This window comes from Macrosteles quadrilineatus, unplaced genomic scaffold (genome assembly GCF_028750875.1).
Source record: "Macrosteles quadrilineatus isolate MER2022 unplaced genomic scaffold, UCM_ALF_1.0 Scaffold_1__1_contigs__length_201487025, whole genome shotgun sequence".
Lineage (NCBI taxonomy): Eukaryota > Metazoa > Arthropoda > Insecta > Hemiptera > Cicadellidae > Macrosteles > Macrosteles quadrilineatus.
Window position 1 is genome coordinate 52,959,458 of NW_026542594.1, and position 25,730 is coordinate 52,985,187.

A 25,730-nucleotide genomic window follows, 5' to 3' on the forward strand; every position below is an offset into this window, starting at 1 on the left:
ACATTTTACGTTATATCTAATTTTGTGTTAAAATTGGGGGAATTTCACTATTTTTCCCACCGTCACGGGGTCGAGACCTTTAATTTGAGCCCTCTCCCGTCGTTCTACGACTTCCCAGTCGTCCACAATTTTGACGAAAAGAATCGCCTTACGTAATTAATATAATCCTATACTCTAATACGAGCAATGTTTGCTTGTATGTATGTATGCTTGCACCAAGATCTCGAAAACGGCTCCGACGATTTTCAACAAAAATCTAATTACGTAGAAAGATGTAACTGAAAGTCACATTTTTTAACATTAGTCTAATGGGTTGCTAAGTAACCATCTTGGCAGAATTAAATAACAAGGAAAAAGTAAACAAATAACTTGTAAGTTGTCTATCCACAGTATACTAGCAAAACAAAATACAGTACAAAAGGAAACATCAGTTGTTACCGGTACTATTGAGCAAAGATTATACTGATGATTACTCGATACATTGTAGTCAAGGGTAGCAGTGTGGAGAGTGGGATCTGTTTATGACGATTAGATTACGGTATCTGCAATTTTTAAGTGCTCTGGGAAGGGAAGGAAACAGGTCCGTGACGTAGGAAGTGATGAAGGAAGTAGTAAAGGCGAGCAGTCTGGAGTGTGGGAACTGTTTATGACGATTAGATTAAGGTATCTACAATCCTAAAATGCTATGGGAAGGGAGGGAAACAGGTCCGTGACGTAGGAAGTCATAAAGGAAGTAGTAAAGGCGAGCAGTCTGGAGTGTAGTAACTGCTTATGACGATTAGATTAAGGTATCTACAATCCTGAAATGCTATGGGAAGGGAGGGATACAGGTCCGTGACGTAGAAAGTGGTGAAGGAAGTAGTAAAGGCGAGCAGTCTGGAGTGTGGGAACTGTTTATGACGATTAGATTAAGGTATCTACAATCCTGAAATGCTATGGGAAGGGAGGTAAACAGGTCTGCGACGTAGGAAGTGATGAAGGAAGTAGTAAAAGCAAGCAGTCTGGAGTGTAGGAACTGTTTATGACGATTAGATTAAGATATCTGCAATAAAAAAATGCCATGGGAAGGGAGGGATACAGGTCCGCGACGCAGGAAGTATTGAAGGAAATAGTAAATGCGAGCAGTCTGGAGTGTAGGAACTTTTTATGACGATTAGATTAAGGTATCTGTAATTAAAAAATGCCATGGGAAGGGAGGGATACAGGACTGCGACGCAAGAATTGGTGAAGGAAATAGTAAATGCGAGTAGTCTGGAGTGTGGGAACTGTTTATGACGATTAGATTAAGGTATCTACAATCCTAAAATGCTATGGGAAGGGAGGGAAACAGGTCCGTGACGTAGGGAGTCATGAAGGAAGTAGTAAAGGCGAGCAGTCTGGAGTGTAGTTACTGTTTATGACGATTAGATTAAGGTATCTGCAATCCAAAAATGCTATGGGAAGGGAGGGAAACAGGTCCGTGACGTAGGAAGTCATAAAGGAAGTAGTAAAGGCGAGCAGTCTGGAGTGTAGTAACTGTTTATGACGATTAGATTAAGGTATCTGCAATCAAAAAATGCTATGGGAAGGAAGGGAAACAGGTCCGTGACGTAGAAAGTGGTGAAGGAAGTAGTAAAGGCGAGCAGTCTGGAGTGTGGGAACTGTTTATGACGATTAGATTAAGGTATCTACAATCCTGAAATGCTATGGGAAGGGAGGTAAACAGGTCTGCGACGTAGGAAGTGATGAAGGAAGTAGTAAAAGCAAGCAGTCTGGAGTGTAGGAACTGTTTATGACGATTAGATTAAGATATCTGCAATAAAAAAATGCCATGGGAAGGGAGGGATACAGGTCCGCGACGCAGGAAGTATTGAAGGAAATAGTAAATGCGAGCAGTCTGGAGTGTAGGAACTGTTTATGACGATTATATTAAGGTATCTGTAATCAAAAAATGCCATGGGAAGGGAGGGATACAGGACTGCGACGCAAGAAGTGGTGAAGGAAGTAGTAAAGGCGAGCAGTCTGGAGTGTAGTTACTGTTTATGACGATTAGATTAAGGTATCTGCAATCCAAAAATTTTATGGGAAGGGAGGGAAACAGGTCCATGACGTAGGAAGTGATGAAGGAAGTAGTAAAGGTAAGCAGTCTGGAGTGTGGGAACTGTTTATGACGTTTGATTAAGGTATCTGCAATCCTAAAATGCTATGGGAAGGGAGGAAAACAGGTCCGAGGCGTATGAAGTGGTGAAGGAAGTATTAAAGGAAAGCAGTCGGGAGAGTTGGAACTGGAAACCGTTTGTAGCAGTTATATTAATGCATCTGCAATACTGAAATGCTATTAGAAGGGAAGGAAACGTGTCCACGGCATAGGAAATGGTGAAAGAAGTAGTAAAGGCTAGCAGTGCGGAGTCGAATGTTTGTGGCAATTACATTAATTTATCTTTAATACTAAAATGGTATGGAAAGAGATGAAAACAGGTCCACGACGTAGGAAGTAGTAAAGTTTAGCATCGCCGAGTGTGGGAACCGTGTCTGGCAGTTAGATAAATGTATCTTACATCCTAAAATGCTATGAGAAGGGAAGGAAACAGGTCCTTGACGTAGGAAATGGTGAAGGAAGTAGTAAAGGTGAGCAGTGTGGAGTTTGGGAATGGATTAATCTATCTGCAATCCTAAACTGCTTTCAGAGTAAACTAATGATTTTGCCCGAGCAAAGCTCGGTCCCCAGGTACTAGATATTAATAAGGGTTCTATTGTTTCATCCTTGCAATCTACCAATATGTTTGTTTAGCTAAAAACAGTGGTGAAATTTCTGACCTCATTTACCTCCTCTTTCTGCTATTTAAATAGTACCTATCGTTTATTGTTGATCCACCGTCTGCCGAGCCCGTGCGCATCCATAGCAAACGCATCAATATTATGTGCAACTCTCTGGTTTCTATATTTTGATATCTTTGTGACTCATCTCGACCACATTGCTGGAGCCATATTGGAGGATAAGCTCCAAGTCCAAGGTAAAATGTTCTGGAATTGTGACATCACATTCACATGTACAACTTGCCATCGGCTGGTGGGCTGCCTAGAAGAGTGGCAGCAAGCAACCTATCCTTTATCCTGGGCTACCCGCGGGCCGCGGTATCAATGGGACGTGTAAATGAAGGATGAAGTGTCCAAGTGGATTGTGGAAAGGGTGGGGGAGGGGGAGGCGCGCCTCAGCCTCAGTCAGTCCTCCACCTCCACTAGAGCACTAGAGCAGTCACAGTCAGTGTTGTAGTACAGTAGTGTGCGAGGCGTGCCGGCGACACGGAGCCGACATGGATCTGAGAATGAGACACAGGTAAGACTACTCATCCCGATACTTCTTTTACTTATATATTCAATGCCAGGCAAAATAAACAAAAAAATATGTAAGTCTAATAAAACTTAAATTTCCCAACTTCTTCATTTTGACCAGTATAAGTTTTTAATTTTAAACTGAATGTTGTTGACATCGGTTTTATGCTAGAACATTCGTCGTTATGCAGTTCGTTCTTTACCAGTAGTTAAAATAGCAATGTCAATGTCGTGTTTATACCGTAGGTCTGGAAGTGTGGAAATCATATAAATGTGTATACATACGGCAGGCCTATGCGTAGAGAGCACACTACGTGACGACTCTGGAGCGAAATTGTTTTAGCTATTCAATAAATCCACTAATCATGACTGTTGTACTGGGTATTCCGTTAAGTACCTATCCACAAAACTATAAAGATAAAATAGTCATACTTTAAAATATATGTATAACGTTCTATTGACTGAACTTCGTGTTGTGCAAGAGAACTAAATTTAACATCCATTCTTCGATTTATAGCAGATAAGATAGTAATCATTACAAATATATAGATCTTATAATCACACAAATTATAAATCCAGGTCTGTTTACTCGACTTTATAATTTAGGAGAAACGAATCATAACGAAAAAGAGCTGTAACATCCCATTGTATCCACTTCGGTTTGTAACATCAAAGACAATAATAATTACCAATATATCTGAAAATAAATAAAAACCGAGCCTACACTCGAGAAATTAAAATACGTCCCTTTCTGTTTCTCCGCGTATTGCATCATATATTCTGTTTATAACTCATAACGCACCAGCTTCTCACTAAATACAAGCAAAGCCAATACAAAATACTGTAATAAAAATCTGTTTTAATGTAATATCATCAGAAAAAACTCAAATATGGATTACTTCGTGAATTCATAGGATATTATCGTTTTTCAATGTTAGGTTGGTTTTATCTCGCACTCCATCAGCCTATCGCGAAACATTCTACTCATTGCAGTACCAGTACGATCTTTAAGGTACGAACAAGTCAGGAACCTTGCACATTTTATAATTAAATTTGAATGCAAAATAGGCCTACACAAGCCACAGTCGCTTTACGTAACATTTGTAAGCAACTTCTTTTTTACAAAGCGTGTACCGGTATGATCGTGTCAGTATTAGCTTGATACAAGTGAGCACATGTTATGTAAAGTAGTGTTTAAGTTATGTTATTTATCTATCTATCACATTGACAGCGACAGCGGTCGGTGGTCGGTGGCCGTGTGAGTGTAAAGCGTCGCACAGTCGCAGGTCGCAAGTTCCACGAACCCAGGACGACCCTCCTCATTATCCCAGTCGAGCCTCGGGTCCACCAAAAACGAATAAGGTCGATAACACGGTCTTTCACCACCACCACCCTTCCATTATTGCTATCCAGGTCCCGTGTCCCGACAACGAGCGATAGAAGGAAGTTTAGTGTGCTCTTCTAACTTCAATAGATTCGAAGTTGAAGCTAAACTCCATGAGGTGCAAACTATCTGGGAAGTAGAGAGTCGTCACATATTTATAGTCACTGAAATGTGATTATAATATTAATTATCTTAAGACTATGTTTACGTTTAGAACATCGTAAGTATGCATCACTTCTCGCACCAGACGCGACTCCCGGCGTCACAAATATGTCCATGAGCAATGTGAGACTTATAATCCTGTCGTTAGCTTGATTCTGCTTCTTGAATTGATCTCAACCTTAAAAAAATCAAACAAAAATGCTTGGATCGAGAAAAATAGTCCGTAAAATTGTATAATCTATCAAATTGCTAACTATAAAAAAATGTAAATATTGTTTATCCTGATGCCCTTTCAAAATTAAATTGATTGACGAGCCTTCATTATCGTATTGCATATCTAAATGAGTCACTCGGAAATCGATAAGAGACTCAGTGTTCTGATCTCAAAACGCCACTGAGGCGAAACAAACACGAACCAGAGACTAGTGAGGAAGTAGACGTGTTACGGGCGCCTTGTTGGGTGTACACTGTTCATCACAACACAACCTTGCCTTACGAGATACAGTAGACGTTGTTGAGACAGTAGACGTGTTACGGGCGCCTTGGGTGTACACTGTTCATCACAACACAACCTTGCCTTACGAGATACAGTAGACGTTGTTGAGACAGTAGACGTGTTACGGGCGCCTTGTTGGGTGTACACTGTTCATCACAACACAACCTTGCCTTACGAGATACAGTAGACGTTGTTGAGACAGTAGACGTGTTACGGGCGCCTTGTTGGGTGTACACTGTTCATCACAACACAACCTTGCCTTCCGAGATACAGTAGACGTTGTTGAGACAGTAGACGTGTTACGGGCGCCTTGTTGGGTGTACACTGTTCATCACAACACAACCTTGCCTTACGAGATACAGTAGACGTTGTTGAGACGGTAGACGTGTTACGGGTGTACACTGTTCATCACAACACAACCTTGCCTTACGAGATACAGTAGACGTTGTTGAGACAGTAGACGTATTACGGGTGTACACTGTTCATCACAACACAACCTTGCCTTACGAGATACAGTAGACGTTGTTGAGACAGTAGACGTGTTTTGGGCGCCTTGTTGGGTGTACACTGTTCATCACAACACAACCTTGCCTTACGAGATACAGTAGACGTTGTTGAGACAGTAGACGTGTTTTGGGCGCCTTGTTGGGTGTACACTGTTCATCACAACACAACCTTGCCTTACGAGATACAGTAGACGTTGTTGAGACAGTAGACGTGTTACGGGCGCCTTGTTGGGTGTACACTGTTCATCACAACACAACCTTGCCTTACGAGATACAGTAGACGTTGTTGAGACAGTAGACGTGTTACGGGCGCCTTGTTGGGTGTACACTGTTCATCACAACACAACCTTGCCTTACGAGATACAGTAGACGTTGTTGAGACAGTAGACGTGTTACGGGCGCCTTGTTGGGTGTACACTGTTCATCACAACACAACCTTGCCTTACGAGATACAGTAGACGTTGTTGAGACGGTAGACGTGTTACGGGTGTACACTGTTCATCACAACACAACCTTGCCTTACGAGATACAGTAGACGTTGTTGAGACAGTAGACGTGTTACGGGCGCCTTGTTGGGTGTACACTGTTCATCACAACACAACCTTGCCTTACGAGATACAGTAGATGTTGTTGAGACAGTAGACGTGTTACGGGTGTACACTGTTCATCACAACACAACCTTGCCTTGCGAGATACAGTAGACGTTGTTGAGACAGTAGACGTGTTACGGGTGTACACTGTTCATCACAGCACAACCTTGTCTTACGAGATACAGTAGACGTTGTTGAGACAGTAGACGTGTTACGGGTGTACACTGTTCATCACAACACAACCTTGCCTTACGAGATACAGTAGACGTTGTTGAGACAGTAGACGTGTTTTGGGCGCCTTGTTGGGTGTACACTGTTCATCACAACACAACCTTGCCTTACGAGATACAGTAGACGTTGTTGAGACAGTAGACGTGTTACGGGTGTACACTGTTCATCACAACACAACCTTGCCTTGCGAGATACAGTAGACGTTGTTGAGACAGTAGACGTGTTTTGGGCGCCTTGTTGGGTGTACACTGTTCATCACAACACAACCTTGCCTTACGAGATACAGTAGACGTAATTGAGACAGTAGACGTGTTACGGGCGCCTTGTTGGGTGTACACTGTTCATCACAACACAACCTTGCCTTACGAGATACAGTAGACGTTGTTGAGACAGTAGACGTGTTACGGGCGCCTTGTTGGGTGTACACTGTTCATCACAACACAACCTTGCCTTACGAGATACAGTAGACGTTGTTGAGACAGTAGACGTGTTACGGGCGCCTTGTTGGGTGTACGCTGTTCATCACAACACAACCTTGCCTTCCGAGATACAGTAGACGTTGTTGAGACAGTAGACGTGTTACGGGCGCCTTGTTGGGTGTACACTGTTCATCACAACACAACCTTGCCTTACGAGATACAGTAGACGTTGTTGAGACGGTAGACGTGTTACGGGTGTACACTGTTCATCACAACACAACCTTGCCTTACGAGATACAGTAGACGTTGTTGAGACAGTAGACGTGTTACGGGCGCCTTGTTGGGTGTACACTGTTCATCACAACACAACCTTGCCTTACGAGATACAGTAGATGTTGTTGAGACAGTAGACGTGTTACGGGTGTACACTGTTCATCACAACACAACCTTGCCTTCCGAGATACAGTAGACGTTGTTGAGACAGTAGACGTGTTACGGGTGTACACTGTTCATCACAGCACAACCTTGTCTTACGAGATACAGTAGACGTTGTTGAGACAGTAGACGTGTTACGGGTGTACACTGTTCATCACAACACAACCTTGCCTTACGAGATACAGTAGACGTTGTTGAGACAGTAGACGTGTTACGGGTGTACACTGTTCATCACAACACAACCTTGCCTTGCGAGATACAGTAGACGTTGTTGAGACAGTAGACGTGTTTTGGGCGCCTTGTTGGGTGTACACTGTTCATCACAACACAACCTTGCCTTACGAGATACAGTAGACGTTGTTTAGACAGTAGACGTGTTACGGGTGTACACTGTTCATCACAACACAACCTTGCCTTGCGAGATACAGTAGACGTTGTTGAGACAGTAGACGTGTTTTGGGCGCCTTGTTGGGTGTACACTGTTCATCACAACACAACCTTGCCTTACGAGATACAGTAGACGTTGTTGAGACAGTAGACGTGTTTTGGGCGCCTTGTTGGGTGTACACTGTTCATCACAACACAACCTTGCCTTACGAGATACAGTAGACGTTGTTGAGACAGTAGACGTGTTACGGGTGTACACTGTTCATCACAACACAACCTTGCCTTGCGAGATACAGTAGACGTTGTTGAGACAGTAGACGTGTTTTGGGCGCCTTGTTGGGTGTACACTGTTCATCACAACACAACCTTGCCTTACGAGATACAGTAGACGTAATTGAGACAGTAGACGTGTTTTGGGCGCCTTGTTGGGTGTACACTGTTCATCACAACACAACCTTGCCTTACGAGATACAGTAGACGTTGTTGAGACAGTAGACGTGTTACGGGCGCCTTGTTGGGTGTACACTGTTCATCACAACACAACCTTGCCTTACGAGATACAGTAGACGTTGTTGAGACGGTAGACGTGTTACGGGTGTACACTGTTCATCACAACACAACCTTGCCTTACGAGATACAGTAGACGTTGTTGAGACAGTAGACGTGTTACGGGCGCCTTGTTGGGTGTACACTGTTCATCACAACACAACCTTGCCTTACGAGATACAGTAGATGTTGTTGAGACAGTAGACGTGTTACGGGTGTACACTGTTCATCACAACACAACCTTGCCTTGCGAGATACAGTAGACGTTGTTGAGACAGTAGACGTGTTACGGGTGTACACTGTTCATCACAGCACAACCTTGTCTTACGAGATACAGTAGACGTTGTTGAGACAGTAGACGTGTTACGGGTGTACACTGTTCATCACAACACAACCTTGCCTTACGAGATACAGTAGACGTTGTTGAGACAGTAGACGTGTTTTGGGCGCCTTGTTGGGTGTACACTGTTCATCACAACACAACCTTGCCTTACGAGATACAGTAGACGTTGTTGAGACAGTAGACGTGTTACGGGTGTACACTGTTCATCACAACACAACCTTGCCTTGCGAGATACAGTAGACGTTGTTGAGACAGTAGACGTGTTTTGGGCGCCTTGTTGGGTGTACACTGTTCATCACAACACAACCTTGCCTTACGAGATACAGTAGACGTAATTGAGACAGTAGACGTGTTACGGGCGCCTTGTTGGGTGTACACTGTTCATCACAACACAACCTTGCCTTACGAGATACAGTAGACGTTGTTGAGACAGTAGACGTGTTACGGGCGCCTTGTTGGGTGTACACTGTTCATCACAACACAACCTTGCCTTACGAGATACAGTAGACGTTGTTGAGACAGTAGACGTGTTACGGGCGCCTTGTTGGGTGTACGCTGTTCATCACAACACAACCTTGCCTTCCGAGATACAGTAGACGTTGTTGAGACAGTAGACGTGTTACGGGCGCCTTGTTGGGTGTACACTGTTCATCACAACACAACCTTGCCTTACGAGATACAGTAGACGTTGTTGAGACGGTAGACGTGTTACGGTTGTACACTGTTCATCACAACACAACCTTGCCTTACGAGATACAGTAGACGTTGTTGAGACAGTAGACGTGTTACGGGCGCCTTGTTGGGTGTACACTGTTCATCACAACACAACCTTGCCTTACGAGATACAGTAGATGTTGTTGAGACAGTAGACGTGTTACGGGTGTACACTGTTCATCACAACACAACCTTGCCTTCCGAGATACAGTAGACGTTGTTGAGACAGTAGACGTGTTACGGGTGTACACTGTTCATCACAGCACAACCTTGTCTTACGAGATACAGTAGACGTTGTTGAGACAGTAGACGTGTTACGGGTGTACACTGTTCATCACAACACAACCTTGCCTTACGAGATACAGTAGACGTTGTTGAGACAGTAGACGTGTTACGGGTGTACACTGTTCATCACAACACAACCTTGCCTTGCGAGATACAGTAGACGTTGTTGAGACAGTAGACGTGTTTTGGGCGCCTTGTTGGGTGTACACTGTTCATCACAACACAACCTTGCCTTACGAGATACAGTAGACGTTGTTTAGACAGTAGACGTGTTACGGGTGTACACTGTTCATCACAACACAACCTTGCCTTGCGAGATACAGTAGACGTTGTTGAGACAGTAGACGTGTTTTGGGCGCCTTGTTGGGTGTACACTGTTCATCACAACACAACCTTGCCTTACGAGATACAGTAGACGTTGTTGAGACAGTAGACGTGTTTTGGGCGCCTTGTTGGGTGTACACTGTTCATCACAACACAACCTTGCCTTACGAGATACAGTAGACGTTGTTGAGACAGTAGACGTGTTACGGGTGTACACTGTTCATCACAACACAACCTTGCCTTGCGAGATACAGTAGACGTTGTTGAGACAGTAGACGTGTTTTGGGCGCCTTGTTGGGTGTACACTGTTCATCACAACACAACCTTGCCTTACGAGATACAGTAGACGTAATTGAGACAGTAGACGTGTTTTGGGCGCCTTGTTGGGTGTACACTGTTCATCACAACACAACCTTGCCTTACGAGATACAGTAGACGTTGTTGAGACAGTAGACGTGTTACGGGCGCCTTGTTGGGTGTACACTGTTCATCACAACACAACCTTGCCTTACGAGATACAGTAGACGTTGTTGAGACAGTAGACGTGTTACGGGCGCCTTGTTGGGTGTACACTGTTCATCACAACACAACCTTGCCTTACGAGATACAGTAGACGTTGTTGAGACAGTAGACGTGTTACGGGCGCCTTGTTGGGTGTACACTGTTCATCACAACACAACCTTGCCTTACGAGATACAGTAGACGTTGTTGAGACAGTAGACGTGTTACGGGCGCCTTGTTGGGTGTACACTGTTCATCACAACACAACCTTGCCTTACGAGATACAGTTGACGTTGTTGAGACAGTAGACGTGTACGGGTGTACACTGTACATCACAACACAACCTTGCCTTACGAGATACAGTAGACGTTGTTGTACAACGAATTTTACGGCACTAGGCAATAAAAAATATTGTTGTCATGCCATTCCTGCGCATTTCATCCTAAAGATGAGTGTAGATAGTCTTGAGTTCTCATCCTTATGGAAGAGCTGAGGCCATTTTTATTGTTAGTTCTGTGCACTGTAACATGCTCTGTAACACTGTAGAGGTCGTGTTTTGTTTACAAATGGTTTGTTGTTATTTCAGCCAGTTAAAACGACCTAATCATAAACAATAACTCGTCCCTTAATTAAACCAAACAGTAAAGCACAAATCATGGAATTAACCCTAAATAATACCCCCGCCGCAGCAAACCTGCCGACTAAGCAAATTTCCATTTCTCTGAATTGATTTTCAATTAAATCTATTTAAATAACAGAGCTAAGAAGTAGAGAGGTTAGCTGCTACAAGAAAATAAAAAAGTGGTCTTTTATTAAAATATCAATAGCTTAGTATAAACAAATAATTTCAATCAAAATATATCCATAAATAAGCAAACTACGACATTTTACAATATTCTCCATAAGAATAGCATGGCAATTTTAAATTTACAATTTTTAAATTTTCTCCGTTACCCATATAAATCTAATCAAACAATTATTCAAAACCTTTGATTTCAAATTATGTGTTGTATACGCTCTAGTTAATCTTTCACGGAATTAAAAATCTTGGTTTGGAAACTACATTGTGATAAGTATAGCAGTTTAAAACTCTTTGTGGTCGAATTTTATCCCCATTTTTCGCCGAGTATAGTTTGTCATTAGAGCAAGTCGGGAAAATGGCACCCGGTGACCTATACCTTCCATTCAACTGCAAAAATAAACTTTTTTATTTTTAGATTTTTTTATAATAGGTCGCCATTTTTGAGCCGTCGGGAAAAGTTTTACAATCGAGGCGTGGCCGAGGCTGGGAAATGAGCGAGGAATAGACACTTCTTGCCCGAGTCAAGAACTATATTTTACGTCATATTGCATCATTAATTTACAACCAAGCTATGAAGCGAAAATCCTTTTCTAAAGATAATCTCTCAAAACGACTTCTAGTTTGTTTTTAATTCTGCTAATGTAAATAAGCAGCTGTTGAGTAAGTGATTGAATAATTTCGTCTATACGATTGTGTTACTGTACATTATACCACGAATACTACCATCGATATGTCGTACTATTAACAAGAATGAATAACCTTACCTAATAAATCAATCGATAATTAGCTTCGATCCATGCGATTGCTACAATTGAAATTTAACATTTTACAACAGCTGATTTTTACTCACTAGAGAGTAAAAATGCTCCCACAATGCATGTGTCAAAATCGGCGTTTTTGCTGCTGTATTACAAACAAAAATTTTGAATAGAAATAATGAGCAATATTCTAAATTGTAACAGCTGATAGTCAAATACAGCGAAACAGAATGATGTAGTAAATGGTTGTAACCAAATCATGAAAGTAGTGATCATGAAGTAGTATGGCGTTGTCCGCCATATCATATCACAGATGACGCCTTCATTCGCGGGCCACGCAATCCAGCTACTCGCCTGTCGCGATCCGGCCGCCGCGCGCCGCTGAATCGCCCACACTACACTACAGTATACTTCATATGACTTTTGCAACAATAGTTTTCCATTTTTTACTACCCGAGGACTTAAATACCCCCGCCGCAGCAAACCTGCAGACTAAGCGAATTTCCAATTGCCTGATTGGATTTACACTAAAATATCTCCTTATAAATATCGCATTTATTCCCTATTTAAATAGAATCAGTTCAACACATACTTAGGTTTGCTGCAACAGGGGGGGTAAAAGTGTTTTTTTATGTAAAATGTTAATAGTTAGTAAGAAATAAAAACATTTTCCAAATATGTTAATAAACAAGCAAACTACAACAGTTTACTTATTCTCCATAAGAATAACATGGGAATTTTAAATAACAAATTTCTCCGTAACTATTAGGCGCATTATAACGCTTCAATATACTAAATTATTTGTTTTTTTAAGCTCTACAAAATGGTTTGGAAAGAAATTGCAAAATTTTATGTTTTTTGGGTCAAAAATGGGAAAAAACCCATTTTTACCCCATAAAAGCCCCCATAAACCCCCGTTCCCATGGTCCGATCATGCTGGTTCGCGAACTCGTTAGAATAAACGTAGGTTTACACGTTTGTACCAAATTTCATCGAAATCGGATCATTTTTGCTCGAGTTATCGCGCTAACGGACACATATATATATATATATAAATATATATATATATATATATATATATATATGAATTTGAACGGATAATATTTTTGGCCTCTAGGGACCTCAAAACGAAAAAAAAAATTGGTCCCGGGTCCAGGTCTTACCATGAGTACTACGGTAATAGCTTATTCCCTATATGGGAAATTCGCTAAAAGGTAGAAAACAAATAACTTTGGAAATTTATCATTATTTTGTATCATTGTCTGACTGTGAAATTATTGTATAACATTACCCCATTGCATCGATGGTTATATATTGCCGCAGCCACTCGATCTCCATTGGTATATTACAGTGTGTAGGCCTATGTATAACAAGTCTCGTCACACACCATTGAAGTGAACTACTTTGATTAACTACTTGATATTTTAACAACCATTAAAATACAAAGTTTTTCTTCTCTGCGTTAAAGTTAAATTAAGATCCGCATATCCTCTCAAAGACAACAAAAAACCTTTTTCATAGCTACATACAATCTTTTAACATATTCCGTAATAAACCAAAGAAATAAAAAAAAAATCTCCACTTCACAGCCTCACTGTGGTGATGGAGTAGGTTGCAGGACCGGATGTTGGTGTTTTACACTTTACAGCTGTTTGGCGGGAACGTACTCGTTCCTGACATTGGTTTGCGAGACTGATGATAAGTCGGCAACATGGTGACAGCTGACAGCCTCTGTGCAATAGTTGTGCAAGCAATCGATGAACCGTCATTTCGAAGCCGCTGGTTGATAAGACTAGAACGAAATTTAAACTGCGCAAATATTATACAGTTCATTTTATTTGTTTATCTTATCAAACCAATGTTCCCGTATTTACTTGGGTGCATTAAAACACCACAATTTGTGTTCCTCTAATTAGATTTAAATTGTATTTAGATTGCTGTTGACGTGTTATTGTAATAGTTTACTAGGAAAATATAAATTCCGTTACGCAGTGCCAACACAGATAAGCATAAGAAATACGGAACTGATATAATTTTATGTGTGGTGCAACATTGAATTAAATTAAATGAAATACTTCTTTATTGAAGTGAACTCAGGACCTCATGGTCCTTTTTTACAGTTAACATCTAAACATACATTGGAGTTCGAAGCCACATCACTTGTGTTGGGCCAGCAGCTCTTTTACAACATTCAGGTGTAGTTTTAAATAGAATAAGGGTAATTATTATTTCCAAGCAAAATTAATATTTCATTTATTTTTGTTCGACTATACAAACTGAAAAGCCTACTAAGGATTGTTGTTTGCCTCAATACTGTGTTTGCGAGTGCTTGTCTTGAATGAGCTGCAAAGTGTGGACAGAATACAGGTCCTTAATTTTAACATTTTGATTTACCTTAAAACAAAATTAATCTTCAACCCCTTATGATACACAGACTATATACTCATATCTTTACCCTAGTGAAAAAAACATTAGAGAATCATTAAAAAAAATACGTAGTGATACGTAGTTGTAATTGGGCCAACTAGACATCACTACGTACGTGTGGTACGTAGTGATATCATTAGGTAACGTAGTGATGTATGATCATTAGGTAACGTAGTGATGTCTAGTTGGCTCAATTACAACTACGTATCACTAGGTAATGTATGATCATTAGGTAACGTAGTGATGTCTAGTTGGCCCAATTACCACTACGTATCACTAGGTAATGTATGATCATTAGGTAACGTAGTGATGTCTAGTTGGCCCAATTACCACTACGTATCACTAGGTAATGTATGATCATTAGGTAACGTAGTGATGTCTAGTTGGCCCAATTACCACTACGTATCACTAGGTAATGTATGATCATTAGGTAACGTAGTGATGTCTAGTTGGCCCAATTACCACTACGTATCACTAGGTAATGTATGATCATTAGGTAACGTAGTGATGTCTAGTTGGCCCAATTACCACTACGTATCACTAGGTAATGTTGAGTGATCTTTTGCATAGTGATGTCTAATGATTTTGGCATGGTGGTGACAAATGATGCAATCAAATCTCGTCAGACATCACTTACTTATCGTCTTACTCACCCTTAGATATTTAAGAAGATAACATGTTGCTCTTAAGTAACACTTACCTCGATCAGTGTCATGTAGGATAACATGTTGACCCTTACACAGACATAAACTTGTAATGATATAGGCAGAAAAAAATTTCTAGAGACAAATGTCTAAACTTTTATCAGTAAAATAGTAACAGAGGTAGCAAAAAGTTAAATATGTGACTAAGATTGCACAGTTAGGGCCTATAGTAACTACGTACTTTGATTCATAAAACAAACAAATGGGGTTCAATAACAAAAAACACCAAACCCTGACTATTCGGAAGATTAGTTACAGACACGGTACATGACAGTTCTGTCCCCATAATTTCAGTTTAGCAGGAATTTGCTCAATATAAAAATTATATCTTTAAAATGAAACCAAGCTAAATAAAATATGTTGATTTAAGAATCAGAATAAAGTTTACTTTTGTTTTTAATAATTAGTGTTTAACTAGGCCTATTCTAGGGTTGGGATTTTTTTGTTATCGTGACATTTTTTGTGAGATATAACTCTTTACTGCAGCACAACGCAGAACCACCTCGTTTTCTGTTGGTGGAGGACCTCCTCTCGAAAATGTTCACAGAAAAGTCCTGAAAAGGCATACACCGATAAAATAAAAAATGACCAATCAAAAATATTTTGAAATCTATATATTGTCAACTCACCAGAACAAAAATTTGGCTAAACCATTTATTACAGCTAGTGAATAAGAAATCCACGCTATTAAGTACTAAACAGGTTTTGGGCAGCAATTTATAGCAAAATTTTAACTCAAAAGTTGAAAGTTTGCCTAGTGGCATTCATTTACTACTACTGGAATGTCAAATATAAATAAAAATTAATTGTATACCTACCTTCTGACAATCCCATTCACTGCTGATTTGCGACGCGTTTTTGTCAACACATCAGATATCTTCAGGCATCCACAATAGCTCTGTCATAAATATTAAAATAAAACTGTCACTAGATACAATTTACCCAAAAATACATTTAAGTTAACAAATAACAGGTAGGCCTATTGTTGTAGCGGTGGCCCATTCCATGTACGCACACAAATTAATTTTGGCCCAGAACTAAAAGACGTGGCCACCGGGTCTAATACAGTTTATTCGTTAGCCTAAATGTATTTTTAGTAATCAGAGTTATTTAGGCCTACATTAATATTTACTAGTGGTGCAGGTAATTCTTGGCCTACACCGTTCTGATTTCTGCTCAACAATCAAACGTAGCATAGCCTCCCTTTTATTTTGAATTTTAATTTTAATCGATATGGTACAGTAAATCTAATTTTAATTTTACTTTACCATCTTGACTAAAAATTTATAATCGCTATAACAACCCGTTCCCATAACCTGACCTTTCTGGTTGACAAACTCATTCAAGTCTATTGTCCTCTTTAGACACTCATATAAAATTTCATCAAAATTGGATCAAAACTACTCGAGTTACGGACACACACACATAACTTACATAGCAAAAAATATGCATTCTTAATACTGCCATGGATAGGTTGTATAAAAACTCAAAGAACAATAGGCTATGGCAACTGGAGACAACACAATGAAAAAGTAAATTGATCCCTAGGCCTTTCCGTGTCTACGGTAATACTTAACTTATTCCCTATGGAGAAATTTGCTAAAGTAACTTACGCAAGTTAGCTGACTTCATGCAGATTGCAAAAGATAAAATAACTTATATCCTTCCTCCAGCCAACTTATATAGGCCTACTAGACAGAAATTTAGTCAGGAGTCAGGAGGATTTTTAGTCGTCTTCACTGCACCCAAAAACAGTTACTTTCACCAAAACTGCACAGGTATCTTGTCTAAAACAATAAGGAGGTTTTGTAAATTATATGTAAATGCATTCATTTTGCCTCTTAAAAACGCCTAATTCATGAGCAGAATAGTTCTTTCTCTAAGTTATTTAGATTAAAGCAGTTCTGCAGTTTAATGATTCACCCCAAGATGGGCCTACAACATAGGCCTACAATTGATATAGACTAAGTAAGTTAAGTTTAGCCTATAATTGTAGATTGTATACAACATTAGGCCTATTTGGTCAGGTGTAGATAGTAAAAACTGTAACTATCCTTAAAACCTGTTTTGAGGTTTCTTGTATTTAATTATTTGCAAGGTCTAGGCCTAATGTCCTAAAATGCTAACTTATAATCACTTTTATACTTACATGCTCTAAGGATTAAAACGTGAAAAGATGTAGGCTATGTCAATACTCAGTCACGAAATAACAACTCATAGCATAATTTTGAAACTGACACAGAACTGTAATAATTTGAGGTTATCTTTCGTGTACTGAAGTCTTGATGTTTATGTAGCTTCCATACCCTAGTAGCACAAATATATATTAAATACATATGAATAAATATATTTAAAATCTATTTTATACATCTCAAGTGTGTATTAATGTCAATTTTATATAATATTTAAAATATATTATATATATATATATAATATGTTTTTGAATCTATTAAATATTAAAATAAACGGTATCAGCATTCTGACACATACTTTCTCCCATAAGATTGTCATTTTGTTTAGAATATAAAGGACTATAACATACACAATTTTTATCAACATCGTTCGGGCCATTTTTGAGGAAATCCTATTTTTCCAATTTTTTATGGGGTTTTATGGGAAAATCCCCATTAAAAATAAAATTTTCGAAAAAATGACAAAAACTATCAAAATTGTAGGGATAATAACATATTCTGTTAAATCAAAACCGGATTTTTGTCAAAAATTCTATTTTTTTTTTATTTTATGGGGGTTTTATGGGAAAATAACATAATTTACCATAACTTTTGAACCGTAATTTTTACAGAAATGGGATTTTTACCATTTTGTTCAGAATTTAAAGGGCTATAACATACTAAATGTTTATCAAAATCGTTCGGGCCATTTTTGAGAAAATCTGATTTTTCCAGTTTTTATGGGTTTTTATGGGAAAATCCCCATAAAAAAAATCAAAATTTCAAAAAAATGAAAAAAACGCCTGGAGATACCACGGATTAGAACCTACATACCAAATTTCATTGAAATCGGACCACAGGTGTAGTCCCTAGCTCTGTACACATCCAGACACACAGACACACACACACACACACACACACACACACACACACACACACACACACAGACATCACTTCAAAAACCACTTTTTTGGGTCCAGGGGGACCCAAAACGAATATATCCACTCAAAACTCAAACTCGAAAATTTTGACGAAAACAATACTTTCTCCATATACTATGGTGTAGGGGGAGAAAGTAAAAATATGTTCCAATAATATATTTTAGTGAATAATATTTAAATAAAAAATGTATTTAATATCTCTTTCAAACATCCCATGAGGCCAAAACATGAAATAATGAAGATTTAGTATGAAAAACACAATTATCAGTTGAGTAAATTGATAAAATAGTTCATAAAAACAAATTTTGAAAAAATTACTGGATAAAATTTGTTTAGCCCAGGTGGGTCTCGAACCTGCGTTCCTTGACTTGTGAGCCTCTTACGTTACCTCTGAGCTACTTGTGACTGTTGCTAGATCTTGTTTTCAAATAGTGAAAGAGCGGCCGTCAGTTGCAATGGCTGCAATACTTGAAAATTTTTTTATACTACCGTATAATATGATTATGTTAATCTGTTTTTCCCTAATTCGTTTCTTAAACGGCCGCCAGTCGCTAGCACCCTTTCCTAGCCAATCATTAGAGATTTCTATGATCACATTCATTGTAACATATTGCAATTTACCAAATAAAACCCATCAACACTTTTTTTCGTTTGACCCAAATGTAGCTGCCGAACATGTATACTGCCTCTTAACCGTATGCGTAATTTTTTCTTTACGTGCTTACTGGAGTGACACCATTCAGAGTACGTATTATTATTAACTTAATTTTAACGCTTTCACAATAGCAATTATTATATAAAAAATGCTTGTATAAATTGATAGAAACTAAAAAAAACAAAAAGATGCAAATTATTTATTTGCTAATTATAAAAGATTATAGGCTATAGCCTATATTCTACAAATATATTATTATTTTATTAATAAAAATAAAAAACGTGTTTCAAAATATATTTATAAATACAGTACTTTAAATATATAATATAGTTTCAAAAATATTTTATATATATATTTAAAATATTCTCAACACATAATTTTTTTTAAAATTTAATAGGAAAAATATACATATAAAATATGTATATTATAGATTTTAAACTTATTTGATCAATATATATTATGAATCTGTTTTATATATTCAAAACTTATATTTAATTTATATTTTGCATTGCTTTTTGGTAATATTTAAAATATATATTTGAATATACTAGGTGGCGTTCGCTGAGGCATCCACAAAATTGAGCGGAGTCATCAAGGGTTTATATTATATTGTTTTGGTCATACTACAGTAATACCAGTCGTTTTTAATGCATGCGTTGCGGGTCTAAAGTAGCATTTTTACTCTTTAGGAAGTAAAAATAGTTTTTATCCTCTATGGAGTAAAAATCAGCTGTTGTCAACTCAGTTGTAAATTTCTATTGTAAAAGATTGCATGTATCGAAATATGTATCGATTCGTGCTTCGTAATTATTTTAACCTACAGTCTACAGTCTCTTCCCATAGCGTTTTAGCATTGCAGATACATTAATCCATTCCCACACTCAACACGCTCACCTTTACTACTTCCTTCACCACCCCCAACGTTGTGGACCGATTTCCCTCTCTTCCAATAGCATTTTAGGGTTGCAGATACATTAATGTAATTGCCAAAGATAGTTCCCACACTCTGCACTGCAAGCCTTACTACTTCCTTCACCATTTCCTACGTCATAGACTTGTTTCCTTCCCTTCTCATAGCATTTTTGGATTAAAGATACATTAATCTAACTACCACAGACGGTTTTCACAATATGCTCATACTTTACTACTTTCTAAGTATTTCCTACATCGTGGACCTGTTTTCACCACTTTCAATAGCAATTTAGTAGTTTAGATACGTTATCTAATTGCCACAAACATTCCCCACACTCCGCACTGCCAGCCTTTACTACTTCATTCGCCTTTTTCTATGTCGTGGGGATGCTTCCATCCCTTCTCCATAGCAATTTAGCATTGCAGATACATTAATCTAACTGCTACAAACGGTTTCCAGTTCCCACACTCCACACTGCTCACCTTACTACTTCCTTCACCTCGTCTTACGTCGCGGACCTGTTTCCCTCTCTTCCCATAGAATTTTAAGATTGTAGATACCTTAATCTAATCGTCATAAACAGATCCCACACTCCGGACAGCTCACCTTGACTACTGCCTTCACCACTTCATACGTCTCGGACCGTTTCTCTCCCTTCCCATAGCATTTTAGGATTGCAGATCCCTTAATTTAATCGTCATAAACAGTTCCCACACTCCGGACTGCTCTCATTTACTACTTCCTTCACCACTTCCTACGTCACGGACCTGTTTACCTCCCTTCTCATAGCATTTTAGGATTGCAGATACCTTAATCCAATGGTCATAAACAGTTCCCACACTCCGGACAGCTTGCCTTGACTACTTCCTTCACCACTTCCTACATCGTGGACCTCTTTCCCTCCCTTCCCACCGCATTTTATGATTGCAGATACCTCAATCTAATCGTCATAAACAGTTCCCACACTCCGGACTGCTCGCCTTGACTACTTCCTTCATCACTTCCTACGTCGCGGACCCGTTTTCCTCCCTTCCAATAGCATTTTATGATTGCAGATACCTTAATCTAATCGTCATAAACAGTTCCCACACTCCGGACTGCTCGCCTTTACTACTTCCTTCACCACATCCTACGTCGTGGACCTGTTTCCCTCCCTTCCCATAGCATCATAGGATTGCGAATACCTTAATCTAATGGTCATAAACAGTTCCCACTCTCCAGACTGCTCGTATTTACTACTTCCTTCACCACTTCCTACGTCACGGACCTGTTTACCTCCCTTCCCATAGTATTTTATGATTGCAGATACCTTAATCTAATTGTCATAAACAGTTCCAACACTCCGGACTGCTCGCCTTTACTACTTCCCACGCCACTTCCTACGCCACGGACCTGTTTTCCTCCCTTCCCACAGCATTTTATGATTGTAAATACCTTAATTTAATCGTCATAAACAGTTCCCACACTCCGGACAGCTTGCTTTGACTACTTCCTTCACCACTTCCTACATCGTGGACCTGTTTTCCTCCCATCCCACGGCATTTTACGATTGCAGATACCTTTATTTAATCGTCATAAACAGTTCCCACACTCCGGACAGCTCGCCTTGACTACTTCCTTCACTACTTCCTACGTCGCAGACCCGTTTTTACTCCCTTCCCATAGCATTTTATGATTGCAGATACCTACCTTAATCTAATCGCCATAAACAGTTCCCACACTCCAGACTGCTTGCATTTACTACTTCCTTCACCACTTCCTACGTAGCGGACCTGTTTCCCTCCCTTCCCATAGCATCATAGGATTGCAAATACCTTAATCTAATGGTCATAAACAGTTCCCACACTCCGGACAGCTCGCTTTGACTTTTTCCTTCACCACTTCCTACGTCGCGGACCCGTTTTCCTCCCTTCCCATAGCATTTTATGATTGCAGATACCTTAATCTAATCGTCATAAACAGTTTCCACACTCCGGACTGCTCGCATTTACTACTTCCTTCACCACTTCCTACGTCACGGACCTGTTTCCCTTCCTTCCCATAGCATCATAGGATTGCAAACCTTAATATAATGGTCATAAGCAGTCCCCACACTCCGGACAGCTCGCTTTGACTACTTCCTTCATCACTTCCTATGTCGCGGACCCGTTTTCCTCCCTTCCCTTATAATTTTTAGAATGCAGATACCTAAATCTAATCGTCATAAACAGTTTCCATACTCCAGACTGCTCACCTTTATTACTTCCTTAACCACTTCATACGTCACGGACCCCAAGCTAGTGTCGTCATTTGATTATATTTATGATCCATACCGTTTCTGTTCTAATATCTGTGGAGTAATGCTATCAGCTATTTCTTTATCTACTGCATTCAAAAGTCAACAGCTGATCATATGTCTTTGTTTACGTGTCAAATACTGCTTCCATAAGGATTACATTGAAACTTTGAAACCCAGTGGGGCGGATTCCTGAGAGTTATTTTTAACGCCATATAGATGTTGGCACTCACCTATATGGTATTTATCACCATCCAAAATTTGAAAACGATTGATTCAGCCGTCTAGGAGGAGTTTGCGTATTACGAAATGCATAAAAGTCGACGTATAAGAGCTTCGCTCGCTTCGCTCGCTCCGCTCAATCAAACTGTTATTAAAGATATATTATTTATGTATTTTATTCTAAGTTCTATGAAATACAACTTTAAATATATAAAATATTTATAAAATACATATTTGTGCTACTAGGGTAGTTGTTTCACTAACGTACTCAACTATAACGAACTCGGTAGTTGTCACACATAGATCATTGTTTCCCTCTAATAATTTTGAATCTGATTGCAAATAAATACCGAAATAAATAAACTCGCCGAGGACGGCTACGGTTGCCTTGGATCCTTTGGATGATTGTGTCCAGTCTCCAGTCAGTCCTGAGTCCACCCGACGTTGACTTGACAGTTATTTGAATGTTGTCGTCTGACGGTCTGACTCCACTCCAGTTTGTGCGCATGTCAATGTAGCGTGCCAAGTCAACTCCAAATTAGAGACTTAACATATTTTAGTGTTATATTACTCTTGAAATAAATTAAATTTACGTTGTATTTGTATTTAATAGTAATAATAAATTATTTGCCAACTCTCAGAGTTTTACTTTTAAAATAAACTCAACTTTAAAATGCATATGTTCCCTGCTTGAAATGTGTATAATAGCATACATTCAGAAAAATACAAAATGCTACAACACTACAACCTACACTCTACACTGCCTCCCAGACTAAAATTATGATGTTATATTACAAGTTCCAAGCAGATTACTTTTCAATTTTAAAAGTTAAATATTTAAAAAAATATGTAGTAAATAAAAACTTACAGGACCAGTATTATTGAAAAAAATCCAAAGAAAATCTTGAATTTTCATAGTAATCTTACCTACTTTTTTCCTAGCTCAAAAATAAATAAAAATTTACTGAGTTCCTTATTTTAGGTAAAACTATTAGTAAAACAATTTTTTTCATGTTTGGCAAAATTAAGTAGCAGATGATCACTAGACACTGATTTGAACTAATATCATTACACCCTTAATTGTATCATTAAGTAACCAAATGATATCATTGAATCACCTAATGATATCAATACTAAAGTCACTAGACGAACAGAGATCACTAGACATCACTTCAAGTTCACTGATGTCTAGTGATTAATGTCACTAGATTCTCAAATGATACCACTTGATATCATTAGACATCTATTGACATCACTATGTATCTAATGATATCAATACAATATGTAGTGATATCATTTAAATGTCTAATGATTTTCTATTGTTTTTTTTTCACTAGGGAGACAGATGTTTTTACACCCAGAGCTGATTGTAGGCGTCAGTAGTGAACCTACATTGAATGATCTTATCCTCGCGTGGTCGGTGGTGTCACTGTCACTGTGTGTGAGAGACGAGTCATTCTATTTTATCCCGCGTCACTCCTCAGTCCTCAGTCCTCAAGCGGTGGAATGTCCTGTGGTCCTAGCGGCTAGCGGCTAGCGGCTAGCACAAGCACAGCGTCAATGGGAATGGGCCCCAGTTGAGAATGTCACATAAAGTACGCGCCTAGTTTATGACTGGAACTGCTCCGGCGCGGTGAGTAGGTCTTGGTCCTAATCTGTACAGCATCGCCAACCCCTGTACCCAGCTACAAACACAGTAGTCCTCCTTGGTCCCGCTCAACAACGCTTTTAGAAACATTTCTATCGAGGCCAACAACCATTTTTAATCTATAGAAGTAATAAACAGAAACCGTATGGAGGTACTCTATTATCCAGCCTATTTTTAACGTGAATTATGTTTCCAGCGTGAATGCGAATTATTCCCCTTTTTAACTGGTATACTTCTAATAGAAAGCTTCAAAATGCACCTAACATATTCTTAGTCCAACGTAAATTTTACATAGTTTATGTAATTTTGGAAAATGTGTCGTGTAGTATTAGTTGCACGAAAATTGCCAACTCAAAAACTGAAAGTTACTGTCTTGTTGGGTATGGATCAACAACGTTGTTTGCGCTTCTTTCAAGAAGGATGGTACTGAATTCGTGAAATATGGTTGAATTTGTTTGAAATCATTACACGTTTCTCATTCTTAACAACGTTCTTGATCTCCAACTCGTATTAAAAGCTACAAATCTATCTACAAAATAATTAGGTACTATATTATCGTCAAATATGGAAATTTCATAGTACAAATATTGGGCCTATTGCATAATATCCAAGTCTCATAATTACCATAATCTAACTAACTCCCCAAATGGGTCTTCTTCATAAAATTTGAACATTATGAGATTGATACTCTTTTCTGGAGACGATTTTATAGTATCACTACTTGAATATCATTATACGTACTTCTTAAATTAGTCATTGGACAATTGATTCATCAATTGGCCAGCATTTTCCTTGAACCAAGAAACAACCGTAGACTCATAATGTCTATATATATATTATAATATATATAATATATATATAAATATTACAATCGTAACATAAGCAAACATAAAGATTAACTATTAAAAGTATTGAGAAAACGAAAAACCTAATATAATTATGTTTTTCGGATTATGTTGTACAGCAATATCTATTCTCTCCTATATAGATTAACCCATCAACAAAATAACTAGTAAAATTATCAAAATATTCTACAATTATTTAACGAATGAAGTTAAATGAATCATTCATTTTCAAAGCTGTGGTCTGTGGTTTTCATGAGTCTGGTTCATCAGCATATTAGATCATCAAAATATCATCCATATGAAGAGAATTTATTAGAAAGTGCCTCCTGGAAGTTTTTATTTAACGGATGCAGGTGTAATTATAGTTTCCTATGATACTACGCTATGATCAGCAAGAAGCTCATTATCCCTTGTATGGGATTATATTGGTCGTCTATCCGAGTTTACTGCTGATTGCCAACTAAGGACATCAATATTTCAATTGTCTTTTTGTTGACTCAAGTGAAGTTTATTTGTGTTGTAGTTCCAATGTTCAATTAATTGGGCCAAACCAACCAATTGTTTTAGATTACTCCGTAGTTATGGTAAATTATTGTAAAATGATAATGAGGTTCAGTTTTATGAGACCCAATCTTTTAGATATTTTATATAGCCTACTGCTGTAACTTAAGCATAATTGAAATGTATGGATTTTTAGGGGTATTTTAGGGAATTTCCCTATAGGGAAGTAGATA

General features: G+C 38.7%; 1 protein-coding gene across 3 annotated transcripts in view; it reads left to right on the top strand.

Moving 5' to 3' along the window:
* Positions 1-3,217: 3,217 nt before the first annotated feature.
* The window catches only part of LOC128983073 (papilin), a 274,271-nt gene continuing 251,758 nt past the window's right edge, over positions 3,218-25,730 (top strand). For all 3 annotated transcript variants that reach the window (XM_054402221.1, XM_054402223.1, XM_054402222.1), the window contains exon 1: positions 3,218-3,316. In XM_054402221.1, coding sequence (XP_054258196.1) covers positions 3,294-3,316 — 23 coding nt within the window. In that variant the 5' untranslated portion in view covers positions 3,218-3,293. The remainder of the gene's footprint in view (positions 3,317-25,730) is intronic.